General features: G+C 42.4%; 1 protein-coding gene across 1 annotated transcript; it reads right to left on the bottom strand.

The window, feature by feature from the left end:
* Positions 1 to 1,546: 1,546 nt before the first annotated feature.
* LOC136443718 (fibronectin type III domain-containing protein 5-like) lies at positions 1,547 to 23,834 on the bottom strand. Its single transcript, XM_066441067.1, has 3 exons — positions 23,272 to 23,834; positions 3,084 to 3,467; positions 1,547 to 2,496 (listed from the first exon to the last, which is right to left on the bottom strand). Exons 1-3 carry the CDS (start codon positions 23,468 to 23,470, stop codon positions 2,216 to 2,218), a joined length of 864 nt encoding a protein of 287 aa, XP_066297164.1. The 5' UTR covers positions 23,471 to 23,834; the 3' UTR covers positions 1,547 to 2,215.
* Between the last annotated feature and the right edge of the window lie 700 nt (positions 23,835 to 24,534).

Below are 24,534 nucleotides of genomic sequence, written 5' to 3'. Positions count from 1 at the left end.
CCAGATGTGTCAGGCTTATGTATACATGGCCACTCAGATCTACAGTAATATTGTTCTTTTCTAAAACAGTGTTGTGGCTATTACAATGTTTTGTAGATGTCTTAATGCTGGTCCTTACAACAATAACATTTAATGTCTTTCTTCTGGGAACGGGTCATAACTGCGTCAAGTTTGTACTGATAAAGATTGTGCACACGCTGCTTCAATTACCAACAGAGTAGTGAAAGGGCATTCACCCCATTCATGACATCACGAACTTGTCCAAGCCATATACCACACGTAGACAAGAAAATACTTGCAACCAAGGGCAGAATCTGGAACGATGTCAAAACGGAAATCACATTAAGATCGATCAATGAAAACACGGAGGTGGTGTCGCTGTAATGCGCATCGGGCGGTTTCAAATGCGACTTGGAGCGGAACATACTAGGCCACATCAATCCCGCTTCGGCGATTTGGGCGACTTAGTATGAACGGGGTCTTAGTTCTCTTCGGAGTTTACGAAGAAGACAACTATGGTTCATGAGCACTCTTATCATTTTCAAAGAACATTTATTTGTGAAGTATGTCGTCACAGCGCCTTTGTTCAAATTCTTCATGTTAGCCCCTTACTTCCTCCAAACCGCGAAATACATGTGTAGAGCTGAGTCCTTTCACACCTTCTCTTTGTTTCGTCGTAAATGAGCAAACAGGGATGTCTCCGGCCGGAGGGATGTTCCACTGTAGTTTCTCACAGTCCAAATCCGTTCGTGACGCAGTAGCTCATTAGCATATCACTGCCGACGCCGTCGGTATGGCAATCGCGGATGCATGTGGTGCCCCATCTTGGGAGACGCCATGCAAACACAACAACAGCGCTGTTAACATTAAAATCGGCCAGATTCTAAGTAAAATTCTAGAAATAGAACGCTTTATATTCATTTACCACCCACTTCTGTTTTTCAATCCTTCCACAGTAACATTTCTTCACATTTCCATCGATTTTATTTCAGTTTACTTCATTTTCGTTCCATTTCGTTCCTTTTTGTTCCATTTCGCACTTTCTGTAGTTCCATTACGTTGAATTTCCTTCCACTTCGCACTTTCTGCACACCGGATGTGAAGAGCTACAAATTCCACACTCTCATACCTCGTCAATGTGTGTGTGTGTGTGTGTGTGTGTGTGTGTGTGTATGTGTATGTTTGAGTGAGTGAGTGAGTGTGTGTGTATGTGTGCGTGTAAGTGTGTGTGTGTGTATGTGTGCGTGTATGTGTGTGTGTGTGCGTGTAAGTGTGTGTGTGTATGTGTGTGTGTGTGTGTGTGTGTGTGTGTGTGTGTGTGTTTGTGTGTGCATAAAAAATGATAATGCGCAACTCATACACACTTGATTATTCGGACACCCATCCTTCCATCCGTCTCGCAGCGTGCATTTCCCAAACATCAGGCGTACTGGCTGTTCCTGTTCACGCACCGATTGAGATGCAGATCTGCTGCGTATTGTGCGTACGACTGCGTGTGAAAAAATGTCAATGCGCAACTCATAAGGAACTAGGAAACGCAAAAGTGTTACATTGCCTTTCTTTATACAATTCTAAGGCAAAAACATTAGCGGGATAGGAAGTAAAGCAGGGCCACGAAATAGTCTAAATGCCTATGACATGAATATACATCAAACACTGTTTGTAAGCCAGTTTGAAGCCAAGATGCCAGCTCTCAGATATAACGTTACTTTTCATTTTTGTCAGATTGCACAGAGGTACGAAACTAGATAGCATCTTTTTGATCCATATCTAATGTGATCAATCACGTTCAATATAAACAAAGAATTTAAAAACATGATATGCAGTAGAACTGGCCCACAACTTCTGCAAGTCAAACATTCTGAAACTCATCAGAAACAACACGACAGAAAACACGACAGGACAATGACGTCTAAAGATACCAAAGAAATCGGAACATCTAAAACATGAAACGTAAACTATGCTACTCGTAACTTGCGTGTGAACCCTCCGACAGCAAAACACTGCTGCCAATACACCAGTACAACTGTTAAGGCTTGTGACTGACAACAACTGAAGCTCCCTTTTCTAACTCCAAACACATCAAAATATAACATTAGAGCAAATTACCTTCCGGAGTGCATATTGTATGCTTGCCTTTAAGATGGAACTTTGGTAATAAAACAGAAATATCCGGGAGACCATCATCTTTCTGTGAGGTTTCAAACAAACCATGTCAAAACCGAGTAGTCCTTATGAGCGAATCTTTCTCGTCCTGCACGATGGTGATGGTTGGGTACTCCTCATTGGTCGGCGGTTTAGGGGTAGGAGGGCGTGGCCGTGAGGTGTCACGTGGTGCCATGCCCCGGATGTGGTCCCATTGCCGGATGAACAGGCCGATGACGGACAGCCACACCAGGATGACGACACCGATAAGAACAAACTCTTCTATGGTGAACTTCTTGTCCCCTTCTGTAGGCTGATAGTCAGGATACTGGTATGCCGTAAAGGACCCTTCTAGAAAAGAAAAAATTGATATAAAGCAAAAAAAAGCAACAACATCATATCAAACTGGCCGCATTCCCGTCCATTCATATATCACTGTACGCAACCAACATGCCCACTTTAATTTACTTAACCTACAACAAACAGTAACACGCCAATCTTTCACTACCGGGCAAACCACATCTGTGGTGCACTGTCACTCGATACTCAACCGTCATCATCACCCCCGATCTCTTTTTGCCTCTGTAATTTGCATGTCTGTACTTAGCTGTATAAGTTTGTGTATGTGTGACTTGTATTATGCGTTATGTGTTTATTGTTAGCCCTGGAAGATTAGTCGCTGTCAAGCAAATGAAAGTATTCTATCCGAATCGGTCAGCTATTTTATAATTTCAATGAGCTGTTCATTTGAAGTAAAGTGCAATTAAGTGCATGTGGATGCAAATATGAACAATTGATAAGATACACATAAACCAATCACTACAATAGCACTTCTATCTCTTAATCTACAGGCTTAGCTTTAACTTATAAGCTTGTATGCATGTAAATGTAATAATGATTTACATAATATACTCTACAAGTGAAATCTGCTTTCTTACCGTCCTCTGGATCTGCTGTCGTCACAAATTCGGTCTCCCCACTGCTTACGCAGATTTCATCATGAATAGCGTAGACATAGACCATATATGATGTCTCCTGTTTAAGGTACGTGAGCGGCAAAGATCTGTGTGATGCGCCAACTGTCGTGATCGTCCTTGTGTCGTACAAGTCGTCAACTACTCTCGTCACGACATCAAAGCCAGTGAGAGCCATCTCGGTGCCGTTTCTGTCCATGCTGCCGCTATCTGTATAGTTGTCTCCGGGAAGGTCGTCATCAGGCTGCGGTGGCCACCCGTACCGCCAGTGAGCAGTGGCGCGGTCGGACGACACTTCAGACAGGGTTACGTTGTAAGGACGGTAGGCAGAAACATTGTAAGGAAAAGCTGAAACATAAAACGTGAAGCCTCGATGTAAACAATGTGAATATAAACATCTGACGTTCTAAAAACATAGATGCTTGTAAAAAAGCTGACTTCAGGGTAATTAGATAAATGAGAAGATGAAATTGTAGCAGCGATCGTGGACAATGGACCACTAATTTTGCCGGCCGATAAATTCAAGTTAGAGTCCAACGGGTATCCACTTCATCAGAAATATCATCATGAAGATTGATGAATTATGACAACTGCGAGCGTTTCTAAAGATGATAAAAGAACAAATCACAGATAAGATCCAAGAGTAGCATGGTGAATCCTCATTACTGCACTGTCTGATTGACCGGTGGTCGGAAATTTTCGGTCCTTCCGATTTTCAGAAAGGCGGACCGATTCTTTCAGGGGTTCTGAAAGATTTGGTCCGCCTAAAAGAATCGCGCCCCCCTGCAATCTTTCACCCTCCTAAAAGCAGGACCCCTATCGCTCGATTCGTTGGCTCGCTCGCGTAGGGGCCCTGGTCTTTAGCCCCGGTAGACACGGTTTTGGCGTCGTCGCCACCAAAACAGCTTCAGCCAATCAGAGGGTTTGTTAAACCTCATCTAGAGCAAAAGCGCAAAGGACGCTGGGAAGCTATCAACCAATCAGGTTACGTCTCACATCGTTACTTAAGGTTCAGAACAAATTAACCACCAAATTGTGCCAAATAAGGATAGTTCATTAAGTATTCATGAGCAACTGTCAGTAACGTCGCCAGAACCGTGTCTCCTGGGGCTAAAGAGCAGGGCTCCTACGCGAGCGAGCTAACGAATCGAGCGATAGGGGTCCTGCTTTTAGGTGGGTGCAATCCATTAGATGGAGCTGTCTAAGTTATGAAAGTCAGCCTTATTGATAAGGACAAGCTTTAAAGTATACCTTGGTCATGACAAAGCGGAAGAACATGATTCGTAAGACATTATAGGTCATTGTTGCGATAAGGGAGGACCGATTATATCAGTCATTCTGAAAGATTTGGTCCGCCTGAAATAATGGTCTTTTAGATGGATCTTTCTTAGTTATGAAAAACAAAGTATACAAACACACAAGGACAAGGAAGCTAGAAATATTTCTTCATTAGGAAGTCTTTCACATCTCAATCAAGCCAGTATCCAAGAAACATCAGCTACACTAAAAGTATAAAGCTGTATGAAATCAACCGGGCGTGGTAAATTGACTGAACATTCCTGCGACAAGCTGAGTATCTCTGCTGGAGAGCTGAAGCTACTGTGTAGGATGAACCATGACTCAGTCTATGTCACACTCGCACACATGCCGCCATTCTTCAACCAAGGCCACCTCAACTCGCCACTCAGATAACAGTTAACACAAACAGACGGACCAAACAAATATCTCCGTTTTCACCGAGATAATGAGATCAACGTTGTAAAGTCACAATTGTCCTTCATTGTAGCACAAAATGTTAAATCGAACCAAATTATGATAATCTGATATTGGTAAAGTTCCCTGTATGATGGTAGTTACGCAATGTTATGGTAAGCTTTACTTTGGTAACTGTTAAATATAATGTGGGTCTGTTGCTTCCCAACGGCAGGTCCTACCTTTTATAAGAATGATTCTGAATCTAAGAATGTGGATATCATTGATTCTATAAACTTTACTCACTCACTAACTCACTCACTCACCTACTCACTCACTCACTAACTCACTCACTCACTCACTCGTGCACAGACGTGTAGGTCTGGGTTCTATCCATTCATATCAACAGTTCCGAGAGACCACTGATGCATGTGAAAATGACGACATTGCATGTACATAATGCTGGAGATGACATAATTTTCAATAACCTTATGACAATTTACTGTCCCATTCCACTTAATGTAATATTCCGTGCTTGTATCAATTCATTCAAAATGAGCTTTCCCCAGGCACAGTGTCTTTCTTATTAACAATATCTACAAAGAGTGAGACATGTATCTGATTCATCCGTTCCTTTCAACAAGGATTTTCATTATTCATGACGTTCATTTACGCTGTCGTGTGGAGGTAATTTGGAAGCAGGAGAGGGTCACACTGCCCCAAGCGACCATGTACCAAATCATCTATCCATTCATCCATTCATTCATTCATTCATTCATTCATCCGTCCGTCGTCCGTCCATCCGTTCGTCCATCCATCCATCAATCCGATCACTCAGTCTCGTCTATGAGTAATATTGGGGTGTGCAGTACATGGGGATGATGGACACAGATTATTATAATGGATACATCATATTTCAGCAGCCCGCGGCATCAGTGAATCTACCAGTGCATCAACCGTCCGATAAAGCAGCTTACTCCGGACGCCATTCCCTGCACGCCCGTTCTTATTCAAATGTACAAATTGCTGTGGCCAGCCTTTACGATTTGATATGAGCCAAATTACGGGCACCATCGATGTTTTCTTCATTTTCCCACAACACCTGTTATGTTTCACGAAAAATGCACCACAACATTACTTACATTACTTGTCGCCTGAGGAGACACGCAAAATTTAAAAACCAGCCGAGAACGTAACAATTCAGGTCAGAGAATGACCGGTTTACTGGTGACTCCAGCTATCGAGGCCCTCCGACAAATCAAGTGGGATCGCTCCTGTCACTATTTACACTGCGCTATAATTGGATCAATCCGCCAATGACATCACCTAATGCTATATAAGGAGCGGCAGTTGACCAGTCTGTGTAGTTCACTGAAATCATCCGCAACGCCGAGGAGCGTGGTGGAAGTCGGGTCCCGGACAGAGTGAGCAAGGGTTGGACAAGAGTAGCGAGGAGTCGGGCTCTTGGTTTTAGCGCCCCCACCCGCCCACCCTTCCTTTCATTAGTTGATATGTAGGGACTCTCTTTCATCACGCGACTTCGGCACTACCCCATAACTCATTAAGGATGATTCAATGATTGCACAGTGTAGATAGTGTACTGTTCTTGTACGCTGTGCAAGGTGATTTATAATGCCTGTCGCCAAATTCTGTAACTTCCGTTACCGTTTGAAGTAAGACGTTCCTGACATATAAGGTGCCAAACTGTCGTTTTTATGAAGTTTTTATACGAAGTCGTCATAAAAACGACAGTTTGGCATGTGATATTGGCCTCAGTCCTTTTATGAAAAACACTGGAATTATAGAATTCCCTATCTTATTACGCAAATTAAGTCATAATGAATATGCATACTAAATGTCATGGAAATCCGTTGTTCCTTTGTTCTTTGAAATATTTCAACAGAACGCCCCTGCAGTCCCAGAACAAGCTGCAAGAGGGCCCACCAATTTTTAGCACTTCATCCTGACATTAAAAACTATCTGCAACGAAAAAAATCAAAACCCAGGAGTAGCATATCCAGGGCACAAAATACCAAAACCAGTTCTGCAGTGCCAAGGGAAGCCGAAAGGAAGCCTACAATTGTCTTCCTATAACCTTCCCACATACCAATTGTCATCACAAAATTCATGAAGGTACATACATGTAGCTTGTAGGAATCGATTGCATGTCACCTCAAAGAGGCCAGCGAATGAACGCCAATCCCGCATGGGGGGGGGGGGCTTTGCCTGACTAGCAAGGTCATCACTCTGAGTGCGTCTAATGGAAGCCATAACCTGGAGAAACTGCTACATCGCAAATGCGGCAGTAGATGACCTCGGGCCATATAAGTTAAAACAGTTCGACGGGCGCTGGCAAACCTGAAGTCAAGAAGTTCGTTCAACACCGACCAGAAAACCATTGAAATAGCAGACTGGCACTTTAAAACCATACATATGACCAGAGAAGAGTCTTCTGGTTTGGCTGACAATGTTTTTCTGAATCCAAGAACATAATTGTATTGGCGACTTGACCTTGAACATGGACTAGGCAGCAGTTGCATTTTACAGCATCAATATTCAGATAAACCCTCGAGTGACCTTCAGATCAATTACAGCCAGATGTAACATGTTTGTCGCGAACAACCATTGGACAAACCTCCACTTGGCGGCTCTTAAGAAACCTTGGGTTAAGCTTAAAAAATGTCTTTGCAATTTGTTTCTGGATACTTGTCTGTCAACTTATAGCCATAGTAACTGTATTTTCTACTTGCTTTGGGTCAAAGATGGACTTTGATCTTTGACAATCATCCCATTGAAACCCATAATTAAGACTTGAAAAAAAGGCCCTCACAAAAATTGGCGGCTCTTAGGCAATCTAGGTCCGACGTTGAAAATAACGTTTGTAGCGTTTGTGTGAATAGTTGTTCATCAATTTCCACCCCTAGCAACTTAATTCTTCTGTTGCGTTGAACTAAAACTTGATCTGGAACTTCAGCAATTATCCCATAGGGACCACTACTTGAGGGTCTTCATGAAGGGGCACCACTCAATTCCTGGATTATAAATGGTTGATTTATTTGTTTATCTGTTAATAAGAGTGCAAACTGCACTACCATGTTATTTGCTGAACTGTGATTGGTTAAGCCACCAGGGCACTTTGCACCTGATCTCTATGAGACAGGACACACGGTACTTGGCTCATTCGAGCCTCATACCATCGAGAAAGTAACACCAAGGCGAAACTAGTCTGGGTGTGGGCTTCAATTAAGTTCTAAACAGGGACTATGCGGCTATAGCGTCTATTCTAAAGACACGGCGTGAGTGTGTACGGTTGGCTTGAGGTTGCCCACTACTACTGCACAAAGATGTAGTCTGTTAGAAAATACTATCAAAATATTAACCAATTTTCATCGCGTGCCATGGGTCCTGGTTATAGAACACACTCCTAAATGGCTTTTTTGGCGACGCCTCAGGACGAGCCAAATTGATATATATTGTGTGTAGTTTGCAAGAATTCTAGGAATTGCACAGGAATGTGAAGCTTGTAAATCAGCTGCATTTCATTATAGGACTCTCAAACACATGACATATGCAACTGAGAAAGACATAAATATCGTTAGATATCAAAATACTATAAATCCATACTGGTAAATGATGGGGATTTCATTCTTGCACCATTTGAAAGTTAAGTAAATGTGGCCACTATTAGACACAAACCTTGCATATGAGGGCCTCATTTACATAGTTTATGAGGAAATGGTACGATATACTTTTTTGTGACTTTCATATATTGGACAACTTGTGTCATTTGGGTTGAGATGGTGATCAACTGATATGATTTATGCGAGGTCCTTATTTGCATGTGGGCTAAAAAACGAAAACATTAACAGAGACCACTGTCGCCATGGTAACGTCTTTTATGTTGCCAATCTTGTTTCTATTCGTAGCCCCGGTCCTCAGCTTATCAGCTGGGCTGTCAGTTATTCCCTTGACAGGACGCTGTCGTACAGCACTGAGGGGGGGGGGGGGGGCGGCGTTGTTGGGTTGGCCGTCTGCTACCCGACGGGGCTGAATCGCAAGGGTCTGGTGGCTGCCGTTTTGGCGCCAAGGTGACTCATGATCAATACGACAATTGCCCCAGGAGCGGCCATTGAACTGTATGGTTATGAACCACTCATGCCGGGAAGGACTCCTACTCTTGTTGATAAGTGTGGTGGGATCGTTAACGTGCGCGGGGTGTGGCTCTTCTCAAACACGGGACCTCCATTTAACGTCCTATCCGAGGGACGTCCCTAAACCGAAGCTAAGTACTCATTAACACCTGAGTGAAGTAAAAAAAGTCAACCCAACCAAAGTGGCCTAGTCAACGGTGGAGACTCCATACAGAGCCGATGACGTCTTCCAGATTCCGTTAACGTTGAAACGATATTCTCTCCTTTGAGGTTCCCTGCCAATTTTGTTGTGTGCTTATGACTGTAGCGTGGTGTTGTTGGAGGCACTACCATCAAATCTGTGTGTTCATGACTGTAGCATGGTGTTGTTGGAGACACTACCATCAAATCTGTGTGTTCATGACTGTAGCGTGGTGTTGTTGGAGACACTACCATCAAATCTGTGTGTTCATGACTGTAGCGTGGTGTTGTTGGAGACACTACCATCAAATCTGTGTGTTCATGACTGTAGCATGGTGATGTTGGAGACACTACCATCAAATCTGTGTGTTCATGACTGTAGCGTGATGTTGCTGTGTGCTCAAGGAAGCCATGACCCCCCCCCCCCCACTTCGATTCCCACACAGTATTCCCATGTTCCACCTGTTCAACACTCCTTGACGGACGCTCAGCACGTTTGAATGAGACAACCTGACAACAGCGACAGGGATGAATATTAGCTTCTCATTGACCTATTTCATTTAATTTTGATGGATTGGGATTTAGGGGGAGACTTGTACAAATAAATTACTTCCTGTCCCAGCGTGCCGAAGATTAATGCCTCTTTGTATTACCTTGGAGACCACCGAAGCAATATTCACACTTTCAGACAAGGCTTAAGTGAGGTATTAGTTAGCGTTTAAACAACGCCTAAACCTTTCCCATTCAATCTGGTATAATTTGGGTTATTTAGAAACAGTCGGATCAAACTACAGAAAGCCACAACGAAACACCATGAAATGTAGCACAGTTTTTTACGTCGTTTTAGGACAGACAAGGACGACGTGCCACTGCACTCAGGTTTTTCATAACTTATTTCAACAGTGCCACGTACGAAGATCAATATACTCATTTCTACACCTGGGTGGAGTGAGGAAAGTCGTCATTTTTGCCTAGAGCAACTGCTTTCTGTTTGTATAGAAAGATGTCCATATGTCATCCGACGTGCACATTATCGTAAAATGTACTACGTTTGGTTATAGACTCATAACGTTATCTCAAGTAAATAGAAGCGCTATGTTCCCCAAATGTACCCTACGTAACATGTAAGGCACTGTTAAACAGCATGGCGAAGAATCCAACTTTCATCTCATTACGTCCCTATCCCATGGTGACAGTCCCTTTTAAGATTTATTTATTTCTTAAATTCTAGGAAACCGTGTGTAACTCTCTTTGGCATCGAGGACACGCCCTGGTACTTTTACTGAGTAGTGTTCACATCGCCCGGCGGTATCACGGCATTACGTCTTGGGACGGACGGGCCGCTGAAAACATTCAACGTCTCTATAATCACCTTAGCTCCTGCAGTGCGCTTTTACATGACAAAAGCCAGTCATCCGCAAAACCAATATACCAGCAATCTCATTTATTGGAACAGCCGTAACCCCCGTGAGCATAGTCTGTACAGTACATCAGCTGTCCTGCGAGTCGAATTGACATTCCCGTAACCTTACAGGCGTGCTTTGGTGGGTCGTCAGGTACTGCGGGTGGTTAGGAACTGTTTTGAGTTAAATGTTAGAGGAAGCCCAAACAAAATGCTACCATTTTTACGGAATCCCTTTCTTGCAATGGTGTCAGCGATAACGGAAATTAATACTTATCTTATACTCCCGTAAGGGCCTATATTAGACTTGTGCCCGTGAGATGTGACATGGCTGTTAGGATTTATAGATTGTGCCTGTTTAAAATAATTATGCAAATTAATAATGAATTTGCATAATTGGTATCCGTTTACGTTCTACCTGCCATAAACTACATATGTTACATGTATTTGTCCTATTTATAAAATGGAAAACACTGCATACTAGTACTAGTATATAGATTTTCCTCATTAATTATGCAAATTAAGTCCCAGTCTACATAATGTTCCCTTTATTTTGTAACGTTGGTTAACATAAATTCGTGGGGTATTTAAATTCGCCATTTTTAGAAACGGTGTATTTTAGGGATATGTGCTAGATGCAAAATCAGTTATAACGCCAGCAATGCAAACCGGATAGACTAACGTATTCAGAACACTGGCTGAAAAGCTTCGATAACCATGCATTAGAAGTTGGCGACGTCAAAAACTCTCCGTCCCTCATTGACAGAGTCTGGGGTCTTCGTGGGAGAATCACACTACGCGGTTGTTCGCTGGTTTATAAGACAAATGTCATATCCGCTTCCTGCTAAACACAATTATTTATAAGACAACTTATTGCAATCTCTTTTGCTAACCTGCAACTGGATTCTAAGTGTTATCAATCATCAAAACTCCTTTTTGTTGCTACAACCTACGGCACGTGTATTTTCCCGCCGCCATATTTTCACCCAGAATCCTGTTGTCAAGCAGACGACAAAGGTTTGTGAGGAACACTTTTTTTTCTAAATGTTGCGTGTGATAGTGGACTGAGGACGATATTTTCCTCAAAGTTTGCTCCTAACACAACAAGGAACACATGGACATAGTAGTATTACCATTGCTACGGCATCCAGCTAACTTCCCATGAATAATGCACACGTTGCCATGACGGTTGATGTCGACTTTGAGTGACGTTCTAACGTAACGTGACCAGTTTACGTCCGATTTATTCAAAACGTTATTTATCCTAAAACCGCGCGGACAGAGCCAAATGTTTAACCCATGGGTAGAAATATTAGCTCTTCTAACAAGAAAATGCATGATCTGTAAGTTTTTCTCCGCCTGTTTAACGCCGTGCGAGCATGTATTTATACTGGGGTATATGGTGAAGAATTGCGCTAGGCTTACCCTTTATCGTCCACCTCAGTATTTTCCCTTCTAGCGCTATGCTTGAAGAACATAAGCCGGAAAAAATGCACAGTAACTGTCGAAAGTAGTCTACAGACGAATGACAGTAAAGTCACTATGTTTGTCCCTCCGCTTGCCCGACGCGATGGAAGAAAACAATTTTTGTATTGTGAATTTCCCCGAAATCAGCAGCACGTGGTGTTCACGTGATAAACGCATGGCCATGTTGTTATGCCGTACAAAAATGTATCATCTGAGCGGGGGTCGCTACTGTTGTATCAAACCTTCCTAAAACTGGCAAGAGTTTCAAACCTCGAATCACCATGGATAGTCTGCATATCAAAGAAAGGTTTAACGTCAGCTACTTTTAAAAGATACTAGCTATCGTGTAAGTTAGAAAAGCATGATGAAATACGCGGTGTCGAATTACATATGAAATGCGTCATGCATGACGCTTCCGTGCAACTTGTTGTTACTGGTTCAGGAGTTTATTCTGTTATGTCGCTGGACGTAAACCCTTTTAAATGTTTTGTATAAAAGAGAGAGATGGCTGAGGATCATACTTATGACGTTCTTTGTTTCTCATGAGAACAGGCTTAGGCATAATACACCGCGACATGTGAACATGACCCAATCTGGACGTAAACTACTCCTGCACGTAAATAGGTCATGTTACGTTACCGACTCAACAAACGGGTTGTTACTGAAGGCCTGATGTCACTATTGTGTGTGGTACGACCGTTTTGTCGTGTATTCATTTTTCTTTGGTCACGTTTATATGACCTTGGCACTCTCTTCAAGTCAAGATGGGCGCAACAGCTGCTGTATAAAAGCTAATTAGCGGCATATATTAATGACGAATCTTCTCTCCCGGAATAATGTTCGCACCTGTCCAAGAGCACCATCATTCTGCGTGTGGCGGACGGAAGTTTCAAGTTTAAATATCATGTTGTCAGCACGAATAGAGAAAAAATCTAACATATGCAGCATTAGTGCAAAGGTAATACATGATACTGACAGAATAACAGAAAAAAGGATGGTTTATTGTTCTGCCAGATTGATTTCAATCAACCATTATCGGAAAAATGGCGATTTCATGTTAACCAACGTTACATCTCTGTCTACGCTACCTACGTGGTAAATATCATGGAAATACGTCGTTCCTTTGTTCAGTTATTCTTCTTGGAATATTTTGACGAAAGCGCTCCTGCAGTTCCGGAGCAGCTGATAAGGGGCCCAAACCTACACCACTTCTTCTTTACATCACATTCTGAATTGTTGATTTCCCATCTACGAGTTGGTGTGTTCCCATCTTAAATTGTTTTTCAGCATTTGATAAAGAAGTCGGTGATAGCTGTATTAGTATTTCTTCTACAAGAAGAGTTCGGAGACCTCATATCTCCATGACCTATTCTGATTATGCAAATGAATTACACATTTACAAAATATATGATTGGTCATGTACACCTTTAACTAACTTACACATGTCGCAATATTGACAGTCCAGTCATTTACCCTTTCGATGAATAATGGTACTTTTGCATAAATTATGCAAATTAGTCATTTATTTGCATTATTGGGTTCTGTTTAAGTCCCCCCTGCCATAAACTACATGTTACATGTATTTGAGTCCTATAATGGAAAACACTGCAAATATAGATTTTCCTAATTAATTATGCAAATTAAGTCCCAATTTGTATGATTTGCATTTCATCATGTGCATCTCTGTCAAAAGCTACCTACAGACTAGTCTGTACACTTGAAAAAGCTGTAACGCGAAACCGGTCTACTAGACTGAATAAAAGTCATACACAGGAACTACGCGGCTTCAGATGTCTTACTGAGGAACGACTGCGGTGTGAAAGATGTCGGTTAGCTTGAGGAATGAATCCACTCTACTATATACTACCTACAGACTAGATATCATGGAAATCCGTCGTCACTTTGTTCAGTTATTCTCCTTGCAATATTTTGACAAAAGCACCGCTCCAGATCCAGAACAAGCTGCCAGGGAACCCAAACCTACACCAATTCCTCCTTACATGACAAGCTATCTGCCACTAAAAAAAAACGAAGATCGTAGCACGTCCAGGTCAAAAGATGAAAAAAAAGGAAGTTCTGCTGCAGTACCAAGGTCACATAAATCAACCTTTACCTTTGTTCTCCCAACACTTACCCACATACCAAATGCCATTAGAATCCATCCAGACGTTCTAGAGTTATGATTGCGGAAACACAAACTAACAAACACACACACACACACACACGCACGCACGCACACGCAAACACACAAACACACACACACACACACACGCAAACACACACGCAGACACACCTAAAACTATATATCTCCATTTTTCATTGAGAGAAAAATCCCAAAGGCAAAGAAGACTGCTAAATTATTTTTGGTGCTGCCGAGAAGTTAGTGTACGGATGACTACAGTTCCACCAAATCAACTGAATGCCAATGAATCTCAACTAAGCTACTAGGCACTATGTACTCTCTTGAAGAAACTACATGTTCGTGTATTGTTCAATGTGTTGACAGCCACTCGAGGGAGTAGGGCAATACACACATAATCATTGATGTGGAAGAGAGAAAGCTATTCAGCACGCACAAAAATGCAAAACAAATGTTATTAACATGCTAGGTCAGACGCAGTCCTTGTGCCACCACTTTAGCACGTTCTGTGAGATTGACAGACACGCAAACAGCCACTGCGTGTATATCCCCATGGCCTGACAGCGCTAATCCGAGTCACGTCAACCTCGTCCACCCATTAGCAGCAGATCCATCGCCGACCTGAAAATCAAACAACCCCCACATATGTCAGTTTCTCTCCTTCCTTGCAATATCATCTGTCACAAATATTAGCCAGACATTTTTACCTTCACCAAGAAGGTTAATATTGTTTTGCCGAGGGTGTCTGTTAGTGGACACGACAGCTCGAGATGCCAAGATGGGTTGTCTTGATATTTGGTATGTCGGTAGGTATGTATGGAATCTCGAAATGATTACATCGTTGATCAGTTGCCGCTTATTGTTCGTTTTCGGTCAGTTTTCAAACAAAATCGTAATGACGAGTTTCCTTTGTAGTTTGTTTACAGCTCGGGTTAGGGCACGCGTGGACTTGTTTGCCTCTCCCATCATCCCAATGTGGTGATGTTAGGAAAAGTGGATGCCTTTATGCTTATTTCTTATGGAAAAATCCACCATAGTTTGAATTTTGCACTATGGTACATTTATATCATTTTTAAGATTTTGATAATGCAATTACCCCCAGCGATACGTCCGCGGACCTTCTGACCTTTTTGTTTTCAAGCAGCCGCGGGCGCCATCTTGGAAACATATGCGAAAATTCGATTCAGATTCTTTATTTGCCGGCGGAAAACGAAAACTCGTCCTGCATACCCACATTTTCAAGAACTTACGCATCGGATACATGAACACATCTTCTGTTTCGAAAAGCTGCGACCGTAATTTCGCCAAGTCCGACTGCACAGTGCCATGTGCCGCGGAACTGGGACGAGTAAACAGCCACGTAAAAATCGGGTCCGTGTATTTACCGAAATACACGAAATATACGAAATACACATGAAGATGGCTGAAATCTACCGAAATACAGTATGATTTGATGAGTTAACATCACAGGTTGCTATGTGCCGGCATAAGATAATAAGGGGGATTTGTCTACTTTACCTTCATGCCAAAGTTCAGGTCATTTGGCCCCAAAATGAAAAAGTGGAATCCATTTGAAGATTTGACAGGAGGAGTAGAAGAAGAACATGAACAGAAACAATACATTTCACTCTACCCATACCTACGGTGTGGGGAGGGAAATATAAAAACAATATATTTCACTCTACCCATACCTATGGTATGGGGAGTGAAATATAATTAGAGTTCAGCGACCTCATACCTTCGCCAAGAGATGTTAACCTGTACAATGGTCCTATCATAGAGGTTTCTCTTTGATCCTCATTTGCATCAACTACATCAGTTGATCATCTTTTCAACCCAAATAACACATGATGTCCAAAGTCTGAAAGTCTTATTCTAGCAAAAATTGTAGCATTTTCTCATTGATTATGCAAGTGAGGCCCTGATTTGCTTGATTTATGTCGAATGACGTACCTAAGTTAGAAACTGTATTTTCGGTCAGCTAATTCCTCTGACATCTGTCTGTTTGGCCAACTATTTTCCCAGCAGCCTATGGGGCCTGGCAGAGGCTAGTTATTTATCACTATAGTGTTGTATTTTTTTCTCATTAACTATGGTCTGGTTAAGGTGGTCTTTATTTGCATAATTGATATCTATCGATGTTTTTCTTTTTCTCAGTTACATTTGTCTATAATGAGACCCAGCTAAATCATAAACTTTCCTAATGAATTATGCAAATTTTGTTTCTTATTTGCATGATTATCATTACAACAGTATGCTTCACTAAATGGCGTACAGGCACACATCACTGGTATGATTGGAGACGCGTATAGTTCTACCGGCCAACGGGGCGTATATTCAAGAACACAAATTTTACATTCGGTACAGAAAACATTGAAATGGTAACCTCGTATTCCTACTTAGGCCTGACGTTAACTCCCTCAGGTACTTATTCCCTAGCTAAAAAAATCAACTGTCCTTTAAAGCACGCAAAGCATTATTCAGTCTTTTAATTCAGCTTTTTTTTTAAAACCTCATACACTCACCTCTATCCCCCAAGGCACAGCTCAAATTATTGAACACATGTATCAAACCCATTGCTTTATATGGTTGTGAGATTAGGGGCAAAGTTCATTCAAATGACAATTGCCCAGTCGAAATCACTCAAAATCGATTTTGTACAAATGTTCTAGGTGTACACAGAAATTCGTGTAATTCAGCCTGTAGAGCAGAACTTGGAATTTTCCCCACAGACGTAGATGTATCCATTCGTGTAGTCAGGTACTGGTTACGTCTCAAACAATTAGACTTTTCCACACATCCCTTGCAGATAGACGCATTACTATGTCAACAACATATACCGGTTAACAGCCGTAAAAAATCCTGGCTACATGTAAAAGAAATATTAGACAATACTGGTTGCTCTTTTCTTTGGAACTCTATGAATTTACCTTTAGATCATCATCATAATAGCTTGTCGTTTATCTCTATCCAGTTCAGTGCGAAGAAGCGTATATGTGCATTGTTGAGGAAAAGGCTGGAAGATGTATTACTAGAAAACTTTGAGCTAAGATCAGCAATTAGCAAAATTAGAATTAGCGCCCACCCTCTTGAAATTGAGAAAGGGCGGTACAAAAAGTTACCTGTGGGGGAAAGATTTTGTAACTACTGTATGTCAAAAGCGGTGGAAGACGAAATACATTTTATCTCAAACTGACCCTTCAATGATCAGGAAAGAAAAGAACTTTTTTAAGCCACCAAAACTTGCCACAATTTCCAAACGTTTACTGACGAAAAGAAAACTAGAACCCTGTTAACCTCTCAAAACCCACTCATTACAAAAAAAGTGGGTCACTTCGTCTTCCCAAAAAGCGCAGATTGTATTCCGTAGTAGTTCTTAGAATAGCCATTTGTTCTACTTGTCAACACGCACAATCTGTACAGTATACCCTCTCTTTGCATTGTTTCATGTTGCAATTAGCCCTCGGGCAAGAACTTGCGAATAAAACATCTATATAGTCGCTGTACTTTTGCTGTGTCACTAAAGATTTCATATATTGTTACGTCGGTGTACAGCCCGGTTTTGTAGTAGCTTCTACAAAAGACCCTACTGCATTCAGTCTGTAAATACCTCGTATGTGATCACACATTGGTGTCCTATCCCCCCCCCCCCATTTTAATGTACGAGGCAACATTTTCATGACAAGCAATGATAAAACATCTTTATCTGTTTCAGAGGGTCAAGGCCTACTTCCTAATGTCATTACATAGACACGTTAGACTAAGTGTGAGTTCTACAGACAGGCACCGTGTGTGCACCCGAGCAGTAACAAAGATGTTATGTTACTGCAAGGTGGTTTAAATCTCTTTCGTTACTGGAACGGTTACTTCGCGATTCGCATACAATGCAGAGAGGTAATAGGCAAGTAAATACAAGATGATGAATACTTTGAAAGTGTGACTATGAGTGAACCTTTTGCGTTCCCCTGTACGTTCAACATGAGCGCATGTACAAAATGTAAGACCACAACAAAGTTTTACACTGTGAAGGAAGCTTGCGATATATCGATGAACATGACAAAATTGAGAGACTTGAAGAAAGACTCGTAGCTGCAGAGTGTCCAGAAAACTGCAGCAGCGGAACAGAGAGGTCGGGTTGGTTCTTCCTTAACAACAAATCAATCAGATGGAAATTACATGTCTCGAGGTGGCATAGTTAGAAATGGCAAATGAAGTCAAAAGGATTACCAATTTACCATTAAGCGATTTTGCATAGGTGACCTCGATAGTGAAATATGTGTCAGAAATACGGAATCATTGTTGTTATCATTAAGTTATTTTCTCTGTTAGTTTACCGGAAAAAGACTTGTTTTCTTAAAGCAGTAAGTTCCTCAGTAAACACTTGCATTACAACTTTGTCATTCTATGAAGAGAACGAGAATGGGCTGTATTGGAAAAAAATCACTAGCCTGAGAGTCATCCTGGCTCTACCTAACCTGAGTGTCATCCTGGTTAGTTCCAGGATCTACATAACCTGAGTGTCATCCCGGTTAGTTCCAGGCTCTACCTAGCTATAGCCTGAGTGTCATCCTGGATAGTTACAGGCTCTATACCTAGCCTGAGTGTCATCCTGGTTAGTTCCAGGCTCTATACCTAGCCTGGGTGTCATCCTGGTTAGTTCCAGGCTCTATACCTAGCCTGAGTGTCATCCCGGTTAGTTCCAGGCTCTACATAGCCTGAGTGTCATCCTGGATAGTTCCAGGCTCTACCTAACCTGAGTGTCATCCTGGTTAGTTCCAGGATCTACCTAACCTGAGTGTCATCCTGGTTAGTTCCAGGATCTACATAACCTGAGTGTCATCCTGGATAGTTCCAGGCTCTATACCTAGCCTGAGTGTCATCCTGGTTAGTTCGAGGATCTACCTAACCTGAGTGTCATCCTGGTTAGTTCCAGGATCTACATAACCTGAGTGTCATCCTGGTTAGTTCCAGGCTCTATACCTAGCCTGAGTGTCATCCTGGTTAGTTCCAGGATCTACCTAACCTGAGTGTCATCCTGGTTAGTTCCAGGCTCTACCTAGCCTGAGTGTCATCCTGGTTAGTTCCAGGCTCTATACCTAGCCTGAGTGTCATCCTGGATAGTTCCAGGCTCTACCTAGCCTGAGTGTCATCCTGGTTAGTTCCAGGATCTACCTAACCTGAGTGTCATCCTGGTTAGTTCCAGGCTCTATACCTAGCCTGAGTGTCATCCTGGATAGTTCCAGGCTCTACCTAGCCTGAGTGTCATCCTGGTTAGTTCCAGGCTCTATACCTAGCCTGAGTGTCATCCTGGTTAGTTCCAGGCTCTATACCTAGCCTGAGTGTCATCCTGGATAGTTCCAGGCTCTACCTAGCCTGAGTGTCATCCTGGTTAGTTCCAGGATCTACCTAACCTGAGTGTCATCCTGGTTAGTTCCAGGCTCTATACCTAGCCTGAGTGTCATCCTGGATAGTTCCAGGCTCTACCTAGCCTGAGTGTCATCCTGGTTAGTTCCAGGCTCTATACCTAGCCTGAGTGTCATCCTGGTTAGTTCCAGGCTCTATACCTAGCCTGAGTGTCATCCTGGATAGTTCCAGGCTCTACCTAGCCTGAGTGTCATCCTGGTTAGTTCCAGGATCTACCTAACCTGAGTGTCATCCTGGTTAGTTCCAGGCTCTATACCTAGCCTGAGTGTCATCCTGGTTAGTTCCAGGCTCTATACCTAGCCTGAGTGTCATCCTGGATAGTTCCAGGCTCTACCTTGGTTCTGAATCAGCCATATCGACCCAGTTGAAATATTCATTTTCACTCAGAAATGTTGTAGCTAATCCGTGGAGACTTGTCCACCCACAGTGTTGGACATGTTATTGTAACGGAGCACATCTATTAGATATAGGAATATTTAAACATGGTCATGATGTGTTCCGACCACAAGCATAATTCATCATGTTAGATGCTTTCACATATGCATTTTGTGTACAAGAAAGGTCTACTTTTAAGATAGACACTTCAGAACAATCTTATGATCATATACAGCGGCCCCACCCCTGTGTGCAATGAGAGGGATCGTGGCACGAGTTCGATAAGAGCAAAAACGTTTCAGAGATACTATTTGGTTAGGTCGTTAGAAGTAACCAGCTAAAGATGAAGTCAGACGAGAGGGAGGGCTAAGTAATCAAGTTTCCATCCACAGCTTTTGCTATCCACTAGCCTTTGCGACAACATGTATATATTGGACACATGATGATGTTTCACGTGGACCCCCGATGATTAACTCTAGATGGACTGGCGTACAGTTCATCTCATGGGGTCAATCTAAGTTTAATCGGATCTTGAAAAGTAGGAAAGCCTGTTAATGTTATACCTTCGCCGAAGGGGTTATATTTTCGGTCACGCCAGCTGTGGGCTGGGTCTGTATGTATGTCAAGAGCATAACTCGAGAGACCTTTGATGGATCTCTTGATGATTTTTGGTAGATGAGTAGCAGTTGTGGGAACGGAGGTCAAGTTCGAAAGTGGATCTCTTGGCGCTTTCTTACCGTTCTGCAGCGGGCTGTGTATGTATGCGTATTTGTATGTAGACAGGATAACTCGAGGACCTGTTGATGGTTGTGCATGATATTTAGTGGGTGGGAAGTGGTTCTCGAAGAGGAAGGTCAAGTTCGATAATGGACTTCCTAGCGGGCATCTAAGGTACAGCAGCGGAGCTTCAAAGTTTGATGTCAAATTTTCTGGAGGTGCCAAGTTCAAACTTTTCAGGTAGTATAACTGTTATAGCTTCTAGGGCAGGGAGTAAGTGGTGTATGTTTGGGCCTCTCGCGGCTTGCTTAGAACTGCAGTTGGCGCTTTTGTTGTTAGATTTGGAATTGAATAACTCAAGCAGGGATCGTCATGATTTTTGGCATGTAGATAGCTTGGGTGATGCTTAACATAATCAAATATCAATTATGCAAATCAGGAGGTAATTTGCATAATTGGTGACATTTTTAAGAACAGCTGCGTTCCATGAAAGCACTTTCAAAAATGTGACATCTATTACTGAGAAAGAGAGGAATATCAATAAATATCAATTATGCAAAATGCCCCATTTGAATAATACTATACTGGTGAATGACATGATTTTTTTCATATATATTTTCATGTTTGGTATTTTAAGATAGCTTAAGTGAATCTGACGATTGACACAGCGAGATGCTAATTATGCACAACAGGAGCTAATGTGTATATTTGATGAAATTATATAAATCCACGTGCACTGCGTTTCCAAAATCTATCCAGTTGCTTGAGCAAATGTTTTTTTGCGTATCTTATCACCTGGATGTCTAACCGTCATTGACATTCCATGATAGGACTTTTGAACATGTGGTATATGTCACTGGGAAAGAGGGGAATATCCATTAACATCATTTAAGCAAAAAGAGACTTAATTTGAATAATTGATGAGAAAATGCTACATAACGCCATGTTGGTATAAAGCGGTAATTTAGTACTTGCATCAGTCGGTAAGTAAAATATTATTTGGCGAAGGTATGAGGTCGTGGAACTCTAGTTCTTAATAAAAAGAATAGTTGATGTTGCGAAAGATGTTCACTCAACAGTAGGAAAATATCAAAAGTTATAATGATTCAGGAGGAAGGACTAGAAAGAGGTAGACAACTATATCAATTCAAACTAAAAATTAGCGATCCAGACTGCATATCTCACATCAAAAATGCCATCATTAGCCTGGATACCAGACCCCCAATCTCTAAAATATATACTCGATATATATTTTAGAGATTGGGGGTCTGGTATCCAGGCTATGCCATCATTGGCACAAGATAGAATGAGTACAGCACTATTGAAGAAACATCAACAACAGTTCGGCTCCTTTTAGCCATCGGATTCCAGGACAAAATGGACGTCTTTGATCATGATTTACTTTCCACAGACATCTACTATTTAAGTCAAAGGTGTTTTTACTTTGAGGAACTGTGGCCAATAGTGTCGTGATCTGTCGCCGTTATATACTTTCTAGTAGTAAGTAGGCAAGCATACCTCTACCTCAGAACTTGAATGTGTAAGTCACCGTGCGCTCGTCAGTATTGACGTATATTCTACCCCCCAATACTTTCATCGCCACCGTCGAAGAGAGTGGCTCGGCGTTTGAATCTGGGGTCACATAGCTTCCATAGAGATGCACGCTACATGTACACCAGCAGCGGCGGGCAATCAGTCATCTTCAGTCCGCCCGGGAGAATAACAGAATCCCGGTTATACTGCCACATGTCACGGAGGATACAAGAGTCACAGCAATTGTGGCTGTCACGGTCTCTCTTCACGCAGAGTCAGATTCCCTTAACAACTATCTTCCTGTTTAACAATTTGATGGCGGGATGTATAGTTCTGTTTTTATCGGCTCGTTTAGGTTGGTCAGGTTGAGATGGCGCCCAGATGGTAGTGCAGCGCTTAATTACGTTCCCGCTGTACAAGTATGGCAAACACAATCACTGTTACAACACACTCGCCTCTCCTGTGCACTTCTGAGTTGAAACCCAGCCAAGGCAAAAACGCAGATACATTCTTGTACGAAGATTATAATTAGTGCCTGGCGCCAGGTGTTACATTATACAGTCACTTCTGCAAAATTCGGAAAGCGGAGGAAAACGCTACAGGTTGTCGCATGGTTGTTTCATAGCGTGTATCGTAGAAATGTCTTCGAATGGAATTCAGTATTTTGGAAAAACGTCTGAGAATGTAAATGATACTTATATTTGCGGACGCTTTAACAAAACTTGACTTGTATCTAAGAGATCTCTTCGCGCCTTCTTGGATATACCATATGATGCATTTAAGCGGCAAAGTCCCCCGATTGCTATTTTTCCTTGTTACGAACACAGTAGGTTAATGCATGGTACATGGTGCGTATTACAAGCCACTCAAAATTAGGAAAAGAATGCAATGATAACACGGCCATTCAAACCTAGAAATATTGTTTTGAGGTTTTATTTGTAGCCTACAACTCCATAACCCCCCTCCCCCAACCACCACCACCCTTACTCGTTAGAACATTGTGTGGCGCAGTTCTAACACAGACGGCAACAACACAGTTTTGAGTAGCAGTAGAATGTATGAGTGCCTTACCTGCAGTATGAAGGCACGTTCTGGCGCGCACGCACACAGTCAGCACTACCATCACCATCCCCCGCACAAAGACGGCCGGTGGTGGGAGGTGTGCTGCCATGTTGGTTGTTGTACCTGAGTGTGCTCCTGTGTGTGCGGCTGCAGCAGTCCTGAGGCTCCGATAAGGCTCCTGTGATGAAGACGTGTGATTACTCTGCATTCACGTCACCCAACAAGCCCACTCCGGTCTAATTGGCCGCCGGGCGCCACTAGCACACAGAAGCCGGCTACTTTGCTGTGCTTCACACGTTTCCAGGACGATATATGCAAACACGCGCTTTGCCTTCGATCCTAGCGCGACTAGCGGCGTGCTGTTGCGCTGTCAGTCCAAATAAAGGGATTCATTTTCTCGGAGCCGGCACGGAGACCCTGTGCCGTGGAGCCGCGCTGGATTGAGAAATTCCTGGTATCTAGATCGCAGTAACAGGATAAAATTTACGTATGCATCAATGCATTATCCAATTCTAGATCGTGCCAACCGTTTGGGTCCATATATAACACCCGCCTAAATTATGTTAGATATTCGTGGTGAATGAAAATCGTGTAAACACAGCTATGCGTGAAATAATCTTCGCCTTAGGCGTTAAGTAGTGGCGATGGCGAGAAGTCATGATTTATCGGTACATGTTGGGACGTGGGCGTTGAAGATAGCAGAATACAGTATTTCACCTATGGGGAATTACACGGTTAAGGACCACATCGACGCGGTTTAATATAGAAACAAGCTGCCAGGGGCCCAAACCAATACCTTTTTTCTGACATCCAAAGCTATTCGCCACCTCAAAATCAAAACCATAGCATGTCCAGGACAAAATTGGCAAGTCTGTTGCAGTACAAAGTAGAGCCGCCAGGATGACCAAAATTCACCTTCAGTTTCGTCTTTCCAGAACCTAACCACATATCGAATATCCGTGGCACGATCTTTCTAGAGCTTATCCTGACCTTAAATATACTTAAAACGACAAACAGACATACCAAAAACAAAACCTCAATTTTTCAGGAATGTGAATATAGCAGAGTGAGCTGAAGAAGTGAGAAAATGAATATGTTTGAGTTAAGGGTATAATATATATGATATATCATAATAGAAAACAAATATGGTTTCATTGGTGTTTGACGTCCTCTTCAAAAAGGCGTCTAGCGGAGGTCGATGGAACTACAACCGACGAACCCTGACAGGCACTAACTGTTTAACCGCGACGTCATAGAGGTCACCCGTGAGTT

Source organism: Branchiostoma lanceolatum, chromosome 10 (assembly GCF_035083965.1).
Source record: "Branchiostoma lanceolatum isolate klBraLanc5 chromosome 10, klBraLanc5.hap2, whole genome shotgun sequence".
Lineage (NCBI taxonomy): Eukaryota > Metazoa > Chordata > Leptocardii > Amphioxiformes > Branchiostomatidae > Branchiostoma > Branchiostoma lanceolatum.
This window is presented reverse-complemented; position numbering and strand designations above follow the sequence as displayed.

Excerpts from the sequence above, each read along its gene's own strand:
- LOC136443718 (XM_066441067.1), bottom strand. The coding sequence starts at position 23,470 with ATGCAGAGTAATCACACGTCTTCATCACAGGAGCCTTATCGGAGCCTC. Across the intron at positions 3,468-23,271 it reads AACGTGCCTTCATACTGCAG|CTTTTCCTTACAATGTTTCT; the intron begins GTAAGGCACTCA and ends TTTATGTTTCAG. Across the intron at positions 2,497-3,083 it reads GACAGCAGATCCAGAGGACG|AAGGGTCCTTTACGGCATAC; the intron begins GTAAGAAAGCAG and ends TTTCTTTTCTAG.